We start from the raw sequence: 14,392 nt of genomic DNA on the forward strand, positions 1-14,392 counted from the left end.
TCTCCCGAGGGGTCCCAGACTGCGAGAGGACACAGGCTGGGCTGAGGGACCCCCTCTCCTCCCCAAGTGCACAAATTTTTGAGCACCGGGCCTCTAGTAGTTATATAATGAGTTTGGTAGGTTTTTTTTTAAAGCATTTGGTACAACCTTTTTTTTTTTTTTTTTAATGTTAAGTTATACCCTTCTAATAAGCTAAGTGGTTGTGGAAATATGCTCTACTAAATAAAGTTACTGAAAAACTCCGGAAGAGTTACACTAGTACTTACCAAAGTGCTTACTTGCTATATGGGAATGACATAGGCCTTGTCCAGATGGAGTTTACTTTAATCACAATTAAGCTTCACCTTATTAGTTTCAATGCAATATCAGCCTAAGGAGAATTTTTTATCCCTGCAAGCCTTGTGTTGGCAAATATGATAAGGAAGTTTACTATGTCTTCATGGCATTGATAAAATAGGCTGGGACAACTATAGACTCATGTGATAAACAAGATCCCTCTCTTTTCTTCCCTGTTGAAATACATAAACATGCAGTCAGGATATGGCTTTGAGAACATACTGTCCCTCTTAAACCATTCTCTTCCTTTTTCTCCTCCAACCATAAGTTCATGCTCCAATAATCTAGGCTTTCCTTGAAGTCTTTTGATGAATGAAATCTGCTTTCCTAAACTCTGGGGTACATATCTCATATTCTCTTCCTAAGGCAGAATATGTGTGTACTGTATTAAAAAAACAATCACCACCACCAGTGGATAAATTAATAGATTTGTCCTTCTGTGGCTAATGTCATTACTCATAAATACCAAAGTTCAAAGGCATTTTAAAAGGTAGTCCATAAAGACACCTTAAGTAGTTATAGCTCCACTCTTCCAAACAAGTCAAATAGACTTTGTTCTGAAGAATGGCATTAAGTAAACTATTAGAAGATGAACTACACTCAAGTAAATAACAGTAAACTCTATCTTTCATCACAATTATATGTGATTGATCTAGGGCAGGGGTCCTCAAACTACGGCCCGCGGGCCACATGTGGCCCGCCGAAAACATTTATCCGGCCCGCCGGGTGTTTTTGCCGCCGCTGCCTGTCCTGCTTAGCAGACAACTCGTCCCGGGCCCGCAGTGCGCATGTGTGGAATGTCTGAGGGACAGTGAACTGGCCCCCTGTTTAAAAAGTTTGAGGACCTCTGATCTAGGGTTTTAATTGTCTGCAAGCTCACTAAGTCATAATGTGATATGACTGGCAAAAAAAGAACACGATCTTTTAAAGCAATTTAGTGCTCTGGATAAGAAAGGTAATAAATAGTTCTGTTCCCCTGTGTGGAGGCATATTGTACATGTTCCATAAATGGAGAACGGTCTGGATACTATGTCATTAGGAATGGACACATTTCTTTAGTTTCTATGTTCTAGTTCAATCTCAAAATGAAGAGACTAAGGAGAAATATAGTAGTTACCTTAATTTATTTGAAAGGCTTTTGGGTAAAATAGCAGAGTAAATTGTATTGGATCATTTCAGGCAGTGTAGGCTAAAAGTTACAGGAAAGTAGATTTTGGGTTAATTGTGAGCTGTAAGAATGGAAGTTGACTGAGAGGAAATGTTTTGTATTGGGTAAAATAGCAGAGTAAATTGTATTGGATCATTTCAGGCAGTGTAGGCTAAAAGTTACAGGAAGGTAGATTTTGGGTTAATTGTGAGCTGTAAGAATGGAAGTTGGCTGAAAGGAAATGTTTTGACAGGCTTAGAGACCCAATTATCAGATAGGGTAGGGTTTCCCTATGGTGTAAGCAGTTGAACTAGGGGTTGTTTTCTTATGTTTATGAACCTGTCAAATGGTATCACAAGAAAATGCTGTATAACCAAAAGATTTCTTGGTGCTAGAGATGCTTCAATTACTAACCCAGTACTTGCCACATGACCACTTCTAGAGCCTCCAGATGTTGTTACCACTTCAAAACAGAAGAATTAGAAAAAGAGTTATACACTATATTTAAAGTTTCTTTTTCAGAATGACGTTCCTGAACAAGCATCCAAGTAAGTCCCTGGGGATGAGGGAAATATTTGGAATGTTTGGGAATTTAAATGATGTGAGAACTTGTTTTCAGAGAACAATTAGGAAAACCTTCCCTTAATTCCAGATGCTGGAAAAAAAATCTGGGGATTGAATAAAGAATTATTAATTTTATTCTTAAATTGGGAAAATTACTAAGAGCAATCAAACAGAACAAAAGCAAACTTTTTGGTGTATGGGATGATGCTCCAACCAACTGAGCCACCCAGCCAGGGCTGGAAGGCACAGGTTTTTTTGTTATTGTTGTTTGGTGTGTTTTTGTTGTTATTAATCCTCACCTGAAGATATTTCTCCATCAATTTTTTAGAGAGGGTGGAAGTGGTTGGGGAGGAGAGAGAGAGAAACATTGACATGAGAGAGACACATAGTTTGGTTGCCTCTCAGTGCTGAACTCACCCTGCCTGGGGCCGGAAATTGAACCCGCGACTCTTCTGTGCGTGGGCTGACGTTTCAACCACTTAGGCACACTAGCCAAGGCTGGAAGGCACAGTTTTTTAAAACAGGTTTTAGTAAAATGTCTTAATTTTTATAATAAAAAATTATCCCCCTAATATGAAAGCACTGTAAAGATATTATTCATAGGTAAGCAAACATACAAACAAGAGTCCATGAAAATATGCTAAAATCTCACTACCCACAACTGTTAACATTTTGGTATATATTCCCTCTGATTTCCCCCCATGTAAATACAATTAATATTTAATCCAAATGAGATTTCATACATATTGCTTTGTAATCTACTTTACTGAACTATATAATAAAAGGCTAATATGCAAATTGTCCCTTCGAGAGTTCCACCGACCAGGAATTCGACCACCCTCTATGATGTGCACTCACCACCAGGGGGCGGCATGGAACGAAGGAACGCCCTGGCCTGCAGCTGGGGAAGGAAAGCCCTGATCGGCCCTGATCGCCAGCCAGGTCTAAGGACCCTACCTGTGCACCAGGCCTCTAGTATATTATTAATGCCTCTCTATATTAGTAAATAAACATCTGCACTATCAGTTTCTTTTGTAACTTTTTATTTTGGACTCATTTTAGACTTACAGAAAACTTGAAAAAATAGCACAGACAGTTATTTTATATCTCTCAGGCCTATATCCACTAATGTTGACATCCTACATAACCTTAGTATAATTATTAGGGTAAAGAAATTAATATTGATAATAACTAAACTACAAACCTTATTTGAATTTTACCAGTTTTCCCACTAATGTTCTTATTCTGTTCCAGGGTTTTTTTTAGGATCCCTCATTACATTTAGTATTTCCCCTTTATCTCTTCCAGTCTGTGTCTCAGTTTCTTCATAGTCTCTTTCAATTTGTAACAGTATCTTGGTCTTTCCTTGTTTTTCATGACTGTGATACTTTTAATATCTATCTATCTATCTATCTATCTATCTATCTATCTATACATATATATATATATATTTTATTGATTTCAGAGAGGAAGGGAGAGAGAGAAAGAAACATCTATGATGAGAGAGAATCATTTGATTGGCTGCCTCCTGCATGCCCCCTACGGAAACCAAGCCTGAAACCTGGGAAACCCCAGGCATGTGCCCTGACCGGGAATCAAACCGTGACTTCCTGGTTCATAGGTCATTGCTCAACCACTGAGCCACACTGGCTGGATGACCTTGATACTTTTGAAGATTATTGAACAGTTTTGTACAATGATCCTCAATTTGAGTTTGATGTTTTTTCATGATTGGAATGAGGTTATACATTTTGGGCAAGAATAACAAAAAAATAGTACCATATTTTTCTCAGGGCATCATATTAAGGGATTCTTGATATTAATATTTTTTATTAGTGATATTTATCTTAATCACTTGGTTAACTTGGTATCTGCAGGGTCTCTATACTTACTATCTTTCCCTTTCTAATTAATAAATATCATTAGGGAGATAATTTGAAACTATTTGGTGTCATTTTAAATATATTTTACAGATTTTTAAGAGTTTTTTTCTTAATTGCAGAAGTATTGACACTTGTTTGTCTAAGTCAAGCAACATGACATTGTTTACTCTTTTTTTTATATATTTTTATTGCTTTCAGAGAGGAAGGAAGAGGGAAAGAGAGATAGAAACATCAACAATGAGAGAGAATCATTGATCAGCTGCCACCTGCACACTCCCTACTGGGGATGGAGCCTGCTACCTGGGCATATGCCCTTGTCTGGAATCGAACCTGAAACCCTTTAGTCCACAGGCTATCCACTGAGCCAAACCAGCTAGGGCAACATTGTTTACTCTTTTAATCCTCACCCCAGGACATGCTTATTGATTTTAGAAAGAGGGGAGGGAGTGAGAGAAAGAGAAACAAGAAACATCAATTGGTTGTCTTCTGCATGTGCCCCAACTGGGGATCGAACCCACAACCTAGTTATGTGCCTTGACCAGGGATCAAACCTGCTCCAACCAACTGAGCCACCCTGGCCAGGGCTTTATTTTATTTTTTTACCTACATTTTAATGGGTTTTGTAGGGTAATCTCATTGTCATTTTAATTTGCATTTTTGTAATGACTAATGATGTTGAGCATGCTTTCAGATGTAAATAAGCATGGCATCGCCCAGCAGGTGTTGCTCAGTGGTTGAGTGTTGACCTACACCAGCAAACCAGGAGGTCACGGTTCAATTCTCGGGTCAGGGCACTTGCCCAGGTTACAGGCTCCATCCCCAGTGGGGCTTGCAGGAGGCAGCCAATCCGTGATTCTCTCTCACCATTGATGTTTCTCTCTTCCTCTCCTTTCCTCTCTGAAATCAATACAAATATATATTTTTTAAAAATAAGCATGACATAGAAGCCATCTGTAACAGTTTCTTTTGAAGAGCAGGTTTTACTTTTGATGAGGCCCAATTTTTTTTTTCTTTGATGGTTAGTGCTTTTTTTGTGTTCTAAAAACTCTTTGGCACTCATTCATTTTGATCTCTCATTAATTGCATGGTTCTTGAAAAAAAAACTAATACTGTGGGGAATGCTTTGTCTGTACAGCCTCTAACTGATAATAGAGTTACCTTTACACACCAAAAATTAGCCATTTCGGAAGGGAAGGATAATTCTCACCCACTACAGCTGCTTTTCTTTTTTCCAGGTATCTATGGTATATGTGGGCAATCACTTGTTTCCAAGACTTTTTTTTTAATCACCCACTTTCCTTTTGTATTGGCAAAGGATAAAATAAGAATATATTGTAGGTCACTTTCTCTGAAATTACAGAACTGTGCTATTACTGGTGCCCCTAGAATTTTAAGAAGGAACTTATAACAAAATCTACTCATTTTCTTTTCTTTCAGTGGTGGGATCAGCAAGCTGATTTTCATACTACTTTCTTGCACCATTTGGCACAATTGGTGCCCGAAATTTATTTTGCTGAAATGGACCCAGACTTGGAAAAGCAGGAGGAGAGTATACAGATGTCAATATTCACTCCACTGGAATGGTATTTATTTGGAGAAGATCCAGATATTTCTTTAGAGAAATTAAAACATAGTGGAGTATTTCAACTCTGTGGGAAGGTTTTCAAAAGTGGAGAAACAACATATTCTTGTAGGTAAGAATTAGAAATTTACAGGATTGGTTGTAATTACAATATTGATATTTTGTAATTCAGGTACACCTACTTCATGATGTACCTTTCTTGGTTTATTACTTGTGTAATCCTACTTAACTAACTTCCTTTTATTATGCACTTATACATCTGTTTTTGCTAGTATACTAGTAGCTTGTTTTTTTGTTTGTTTTTAAAAATTTTTTTAATTTCAGAGAAGAAGGAAGGGGGAAGAGATAGAAACATCAATGATGAGAGGGAATCATGTATTGGCTGCCCCCTGCACACCCCTGACTGGGGATCAAGCCCACAACCTGGCATGTGCCCTTCACAGAAATCGAATCCTGACCTCCTAGTTCAGTGATGGCGAACCTTTTGAGTTCGGCGTGTCAGCATTTTGAAAAACCCTAACTTAACTCTGGTGCTGTGTCACATATAGAAATTTTTTGATATTTGCAACCATAGTAAAACAAAGACTTATATTTTTGATATTTATTTTATATATTTAAATATCATTTAACAAAGAAAAATCAACCAAAAAGATGAGTTCGCGTGTCACCTCTGACACGTGTGTCATAGGTTCGCCATCACTGTCCTAGTTCATATGTCAACACTCAACCACTGAGCCACATCAGCCGGCAGCTTGTTTTTTTTAATATGACATAATTAAGCAGTTTTCTCATTTTTTCTTCATGTTATCCAAAAGTGTGCCTAAGTGATAGATTTTTGCCTCATTATGTAGTCCACATACTCTTAATTTGAAACTCTTGAGGCCAGGTGTATTTCAGAATTTTTATACTTCCCTAGCAGAGTCAAGGCAGGATCTTATCATCAAACACAGCATTTTTGTAAGAAATCTGTAAATATTCACAGCAAGTGCTATACACAGAGTCTGTAGTTTCATGTTATTTCAAGTCAATTTTTGTTACCAAGTAAGATTTGGTGCCAAAGGATTGCAGACCTGTAAGGGCAGAAAGAATTTCACTGGGTAAAGGAGGCCAGTGGTATGGAAACTAGAAACAGACTTAGGCTTTTACCCTTTGTGAGAGCAGTTGCCTTAAACATGGAAAACTTTTCACTCCCTAATCCTGCCTGAAACTTTCAACTTTTAGATCTTAGCAGCACTCTTAGTTGTTTTTCTTTTTTCTCCTTTAATAGAGGTAGTTTAGGTTGGGTTAGAAGTGGGACTTTTTAGACTTTATAAATACAGAAATTGTTTTTTGCTTTACTGTAATTCTAGGTTTGACTGGTTTATATTTAGTTAATAGTTGTTTAGAACTTACTATCTTTTATCCAATTCTTTCATCAGGAAAAAGTCAGCTTATGTGTTTTGTACACTGTTTTGCTATATGGCCTGATAGACTTCATTTATCTTACATATTTTTAGCTGAAGCCCCAATCAGTTTCAACTAAAGCATAGTAGACATTTGTAGACCCTATTTCTCCAAAAGTGTCATGGAGACATTTAAAAAATATATATGTTTTTATTGATGTTTTTAGACAGAGAGGAAGGGTGAGGGAAACATCAATGAAAGAGAAAAATCGATTGGCTGCCTCCTGCAGGCCCCTGTTGGGTATCTAGCTTGCAACTTGGGCATGTGCCCTAACCGGGATGAACCATACTGGCTAGGGCACATGGAAGCATTTCAAATTGTCACAACTGGGGAAATGGTACTAGTGGGTAGAGACAGGGTTGCTGCTTAAACATCCTGTAATGCACAGGACATCTTTATGTCTGACAACTATCTGGTTCAAAACTTTAGTACTGTTGAGGTTTAGAAATCCTGCTCTAAATAGGTCAGTAGATCAAATACATTTTAGAGAACATTGTTAGGCAATTTTTATTTCCTGTTATTCTTTTAAGATTCATTTTTAAAACTTCCAATTCCATATCTTCAACTCTTCTAAATATTTTAAAAATTAATTTTGTAGCCCTAGCCAGTTTGGCTCAGTGGATAGAACATCAGCCTGCGGACTGAAGGTCCCAGGTTTAATTCTGGTCAAGGACACATGCCTGTGTTGAGGGCTCGATCCCCAGTGGGGGGCATGCAAGAGGCAGCCGACCAATGATTCTCTTTCATCACTGATGTTTCAGTCTATCTCTCCCTCTCTCTTCCTCTCTGAAATCAATAAAAAAAAAATTATTTTTAAAAAATTAATTTTGCATTTTGCACCAATTTATAGCAGGTCCCCAACATTTTGTTCTATGTTGTTCATTATAGTGATAAGATGCCATAGGAACTTAACTCTTGTTTATATCAATTTACCTATTGTAAAAATTATATTTTTGATGTGTGTGGGTTTTTTTTAATCCTCACCCGAGGATATGTATTTTAAAATTGATTGATTGAGAGAGAGAGAGAGAGAGAGAGAGAGAGAGAGAGAGAGAGAGACAGACAGAGACATCGATGTTAGGGAAAAATATCAATTGGTTGTCTCCCATATGTGCTTTGACTAGGGATTGAACCCTCAACCTAGGTATGTGTCCTGACTGGGAAAATCGAACCCCTGCAACCTTTTAGCGTACCAGATGATGTTGCAACCAACTGAACCATTCAACCAGGGCTGAAATTAGTTTTGTTATATGTTGTTTCACTTAAAGTCAAAGAACCTATAGGTGACCTTAAGTGAGGACTTACTGTATATTGTCCTTAGTGTTTTCCTGAAAATATTAAATAAAATAGTACATTTTAAAAGCTGTTGTTAGGGAAGAGATGAAGAGAGATTGAATTTCACTCATTCAATAAATATTAGTTCAATATCTAACATGTAGTAGGCACTGTTTTAAGGTGTTTGGGACATATCAATATCCTCCTATATAATAAAAGCGTAATATGCTAAGTGTCCAGCCTATTGGTCCACCATTCGGTTGACCTCTCAATCCGTCACTGTGACACTCACTGACCACCAGGGGGAAGACTGGTAGGTTAGCTTGCTGCTGGGGTCCATCTGATCTGGACTGGGTGAGAGGGCTAGACATGCCCTGGAGCTCTCCATTGTCCCTCCCGGCCGGAGGCCCCTGATCAGCCTGATCGGGACTGGGCGAGACTGCCCCAATCAATGGACCCCGATCGCCGGCCCCAGTCGCTGGCCAGGCCGAGAGACCCCATGTGTGCATGAATTCATGCACTGGGCCTCTCGTATAAAATAAATAGAATGCTGGCCAGGTAGTTAAGTTGGTTAGAGCATTGTCCTGATAACGAAGGTTGCGGGTTCGGTCCCAAGTCAGGGCACATACAAGAATCAACCAATGCATACAAAAATAAGTGGAACAAATCAATGTTTCTCTCTCTCCCCCCTTCCTCTATCTCTAAAATCAATCAATAAATTAAAAATTTTTTAAATAAATAGAAATTCCTGCCCTTATGATGCTTACATTCTAATGGCTTTTGGCTTTATCCAAGCTTTATTTACCATTGAACAATCATTGTTTGTAAAGTGTTTGTAAATGTAATGGGTAAGATGATTGCAAATACTTTTTTAAAAGTTAATTGCCGGGGTTCTTGTCCCAGCATCAAGAAGGGTTCAGGAATCTGGAAAAGGCGCTGTGCATAGATGACATAGAAATCCAGAGACTAATAAAGAATCCAGAGACGAGATATAATTTTGAAAGACATTGGGGGTCAGAGGACCTTCAGCTAAAGGAACTGAAGACTGCCGCCTTGTCTAGGACCCTTGCTTTTATTAACACAATTTGTCCTAAGGCAAGGTGGAGATAATACACTTCAAAGGGTAAGGTTTCAAAGGGTACAGAAGCATTGTCAGGGGAATAGCCTAAGGCTTTTCAGGTGTTTGGCCAGTAGGAGGCAATAACATGTAGATTAAGATGCCTTCTAACTGTCTGGCAGCCACAATCAGTTTCCTACTCAGGGTTGGGGAAATGCTTTTAGCCATTCCCAACAGGTGACTACATGTGTGACTCAACCCTGTTGAGTCCCCAAGTCTCATCAACCTTTTGATGAAACTCTTGAAATTATGACATGCTGGAATTGTTTTCTGGCAGTTAATCACTTTTTCATAAAACTAATTTTGAAGTGTATCTTAACAGTTTGAAACCATGTGCAAACTCAACGTAATGAGAATGATTTAAGAAACAAAATGAAATATACAAACTTAAACATTCAACTATGGCTAAAATGAGGCTAAAATTATTTGAAATTTAGTTTTTGAAGCATTTTTATAATTAGTTTGGATCATATAGGAAACTCATTCACATTACATTATAGTCCGTAAGCATCAGTGGGAGTAATCTAAATTTTGGATTCTGATTTTTAATCTTTTTCAGGGATTGTGCAATTGATCCAACATGTGTACTCTGTATGGACTGCTTCCAGAACAGTGTTCATAAAAACCATCGTTACAAGGTATGAAAATAGAGCCATAAAACATCTAGATTAGCAGGACTCTGTTGGCCACCTAGTTCATATTCCTGACCAGTACTTGAATTCCTGCTATTACAGTTCTGATGTGTGTAACTTTAGCTCTGATTAAACATATTATATTAGGAAGAGGTAGTCCCATACAATTTTTTATAAGTATGTCACATTTATACAAAAGGTTGTGTAAGGTATATGAACAGCTTAAAGGCAACTATAAAGTGAACACTCATGTAACCACTACTGAGGTCAAGAAATAAAACATTGCTTGCTCTCAGAGGCCTCCTCCCATTTGTTCTTCCTGGATCATAATCTTTCTCTCACCCCTCACAATAATTTGTCCTTTATTTCCGTTTTAGCTTATCACTCAAATCATATTGAATAGTTTTATCTGGGTTTTTTTTTGTGTGTTTTTTAAAAATATATATATATTATTGATTTCAGAGTGGAAGGGAGAGGGAGAGAGATAGAGACATCAGTGATGAGAGAGAATCATTGATTGACTGCCTCCTGCACACCCCCACTGGGGATTGAACCTTGACCAGCATGTGTCCTTGACCAAATTCTAACTCAGGACCCTTTAGTCTCCAGGCTGATGCTCTATCCACTGAGCCAAACCAGTTAGGGCAAGTTTTATTGGTTTTTGAACTTTATATAGGTGGAGTCATACTGTATCTTTTTCCTTTTAGTGACTTCTTTCATTCAGCATTGTGTGTGTAGCTGTAATTTGTCCATTGGCCTTATATACTCAGTAATCCATTTTGTCTTTATTTATTGTGTTATCTACACTAATAAAAGAGAAAGATGCAAATTGACCATACCTTTGTGACACCCACCAGCCAATCAGGAGCAAGTATGCAAATTAACCCAAACAAAGATGTTGGGTAAATTTGCATACACAGGCACCAAGCCGCCCCAGCTGCTCTGGGCCTCTGAACAGCGTGGGAAGGCAGAAAGGCCACTGTGGCCGGAGCGAAGGCGGTGCTGGCAGCCAGGGGAAGGAAGGCCCATTCTTGCACGAATTTTCGTGCATCGGGCCTCTAGTATATGGATAATGCAGATTGCTTCTAATTTGTGGTTATTATGAACAATTCTGCTATGAACATTCTTATTTGTGCATTTTGGTATATATGTACAGTAGTTTTTCTGGGCTATTTATCTGGAATAGAATTGCTGAGTTCTAGAGCAGGGGTGGGCACCCTTTTTGTGAGTGCATGCCAAAACCATCAAAATCTCTGACTCAAAATTCTTCTGTGTGCCAACCCTAATTTTTTGAGAACATGTTATGCCTACTTGATATCTCTTAAGGTGTATGTATGTGAAGAACGTTGAAGAAATAATAAAATTCATTCAAGCGACAAAAACACAGTATATGATGATAAAAAATACATTTATTTTTTAATGTATACATGTACACTGATAGTCCTACAGAAAACTTTATGACTCGGTTTGATATTATCAGTGGGACTTTTGCTGCTGCGTCACTGATGACAGAGATTTTACATCAGGTTTATATTTCGTGACCTTCAGAGATATGCACGAGCTACTACTTTCATCTGTCAGCTACTCCTATTATGAGACTTAGCAAAATTCATCACTGAGAACAAAGATTCACAAGCGTATGTGGATGAAAACATGGAGAGTAACGCTGTTGCAAAGTTTTTTAAACAGAAAAAATTCTCTGGAATGGCATTCCAAGTCCTCAATAGTTCGTTTTTGACACTTCTCTCTGGTACTTCTGTCTCTAATTGCTTTTTTTCAATGTTTTCCTAGTCAGCTCTAAGGTCAATAAATTCCTGCTTCCAAATTGAGCTACTCTGAAATTCAATCAACTGCATTTCCAAGTCAGCCATGTCTATCCATGAAAACATTTGTAAGTTTAGTTCCTCCAGTTTCATGCTGTCTGGAAACTTCATGAATTTTGCTGTCTCTTTCAGTTCTCTGAATTTCGCAAATCTTGAGAAGAACTGCTCAATAGTTGACTCGATGATGTTTAAGAACAGCTTTTGAAGGCTTTGACAGTCTGTTCTGTCATCTTTTGGGAGGTCTTTGATGTGCCTCTTGAGTTTTGGGAAATATCTAAATCTCTCACCATTCACATCCCTCTTAAAGACTTCCAGTTTCTTTTCAAAAGCCTTTATGTAACCAAACATAACATCAAGTGTCTTGCCAGTTCCTTGTAATTTAACATTTAAGTCATTCAAATGTTCACAAAAATTATAAATGGAAGATTATAAGAGAGGGTTTTGCATGTCAGCAAAAGTTACTGGCGTGCCATGTTTGGCACGCATGCCAGGGGTTGCCCACCCCAGTTCTAGAGTATATGAATCTTCAGTCATAATAGATAACATCAGACTGTTTTCCAAAGTGGTTATACCAATTTATGGCAGCAGTATATAAGAGTTGCCATTGCTCCACATTTTTGCAAGATTTGGTGTCTTTTTAATTTTAGCCAATCTGATGGTTATATAATAGTGTCACATTGTGATCTTAATTTAATTTTCCTAATTACTAATGAGGTTGAGGGCTTTTTCTTTTCCTGTTACATTTTTAGACAACCTTGCAATTTTGAGCTGAAATATACTTCTCAAGTAATAGTATTGGTTCTTTTTTTAAAAAATATATTTTATTGAGCTTTTACAGAGAGGAAGGGAGAGGGGTAGAGAATTAGAAACATCTATGAGAGAGAAACATCAATCAGTTGCCTCTTGCACACTCCCTACTGGGGATGTGCCCTCAACCAAGGTGCATGCCCTTGACCGGAATTGAACCCGGGACCCTTGAGTCTGCAGGCTGACGCTCTATCCACCAAGCCAAACCGGTTAGGGCAGTATTGGTTCTTTACTCTGGGCTTAGACCAGCTGTGGGCAAACTACGGCCCGCGGGCCTAATCCGGCCCGTCTGAAATGAATAAAACTAAAAAAAAAAAAAAGACTGTACCCTTTTATGTAATGATGTTTACTTTGAATTTATATTAGTTCACACAAACACTCCATCCATGCTTTTGTTCCGGCTCTCCGGTCCAGTTTAAGAACCCATTGTGGCCCTCGAGTCAAAAAGTTTGCCCACCCCTGGCTTAGACAAACATAATAACTTGATGCTGCTTTCTGTGTATTTTTTAAAAAACCCTCACCTAAGGATATTTTTCCATTGCTTTTTGGAGAGAGGGAAAGACAGAGAAATATTGATGTGAGAGAAACATATCAATTGGTTGCCTCCTGCACTTGTCCTGACCAGGGTCCAGGCAGGGGAGGAGCCTACTACTGAGGTGCCTTTGACTGGAATCAAACCCAAGACCCTTTGATCCGCAGGCTGACACTCTATCCACTGAGCCTAATCGGCCAGGACTGATGTTTCTTTTTGGACATGTAACATGCCTAAAGTTTTATGTAGATTGTGTCTTCCATAGAGTTGAAAGTGATGTTTATGTTTTTAGACTGGCCTCAATATTATTGCTTTAAGCTCAGGAAGTACTGGGCTATAGATATAGGTTATAAATACTGTGCACAAGGAAAAACAGATTGAGAAGCCTATAATATAGTGTGGTTAAAATGTTTTCCCAAGATTACAAAGCTAATCACTGGTGGAATTTACATATTTGATCATTGGTTATACTCCTCAATTGTAACAAATATACCACACTAATGCAAGTTCTTAATAATACAGGAAACACTCTAGGATTAGGGGAAGAAGGACTATATATAAACTTGATATTTTCTGCTCAATTTTTCTTTAAACCAACTGCTCTAAAAAATAATTTTAGTTCTATTTTTTTAAAGAACTTTTAAAGGTTCTTAATACATTTTTCCAAATTGCTATAGGAAAGAACTATACCAAATGTAGTACAGTCAGCAATCCAGAAACCTGCAGGACCTGCAGAACCCTCTTAATAGAAACTTTATAACTGAACCCGACTTTTAAAATACTTTTACCATCACTATTGAAATGAAATTATTTTATTGTTCTTAATGTTGTTTCTCTTACCTTATTTTGGAATGGTGAATATGGAATACCTTTGCATTGCTACTTTACTTTGCTATCATCCTGGATAATAGGAACAAGGCATTTGGCAGTTTATTTTGCAGTTGTTCTTGCTGACAGGACCAAGGTCTTTGATTTGAAGAGTAGAATAAATTTTAAGTAGCCAAGATCAGAATAATATGACTTTGATCAAGTAGAACCAAAATAGTAGCTGAGTTCACCTAACTAGGGTCTTCTTGCATCTTGGAAGTTAATACTGAAAACCAAGCCGGCTTGTAATCTTGGCACTCCTTTTTGGAACACATTCTAGAGTCAATTAGAATAAACTTGGAGAAGAAAACAAAGCTCACTAACAATGTTCTTTTTTCTTTGTTCCGCTTCTGTGTATGTCTCTATATTTACTAAATGACAGTG

General features: G+C 37.9%; 1 protein-coding gene across 4 annotated transcripts in view; it reads left to right on the forward strand.

The window, feature by feature from the left end:
* The window catches only part of UBR1 (ubiquitin protein ligase E3 component n-recognin 1), a 145,649-nt gene that overhangs the window by 8,881 nt on the left and 122,376 nt on the right, over positions 1 to 14,392 (forward strand). For 3 of the 4 annotated variants that reach the window (XM_059703687.1, XM_059703708.1, XM_059703698.1), the window contains exons 2-3: positions 5,368 to 5,624; positions 9,907 to 9,985. In XM_059703687.1, coding sequence (XP_059559670.1) covers positions 5,368 to 5,624; positions 9,907 to 9,985 — 336 coding nt within the window. The remainder of the gene's footprint in view (positions 1 to 5,367; positions 5,625 to 9,906; positions 9,986 to 14,392) is intronic. The other variant, XM_059703717.1, reaches the window with a different exon arrangement.

The sequence above is a fragment of the Myotis daubentonii genome, chromosome 1 (assembly GCF_963259705.1).
Source record: "Myotis daubentonii chromosome 1, mMyoDau2.1, whole genome shotgun sequence".
Lineage (NCBI taxonomy): Eukaryota > Metazoa > Chordata > Mammalia > Chiroptera > Vespertilionidae > Myotis > Myotis daubentonii.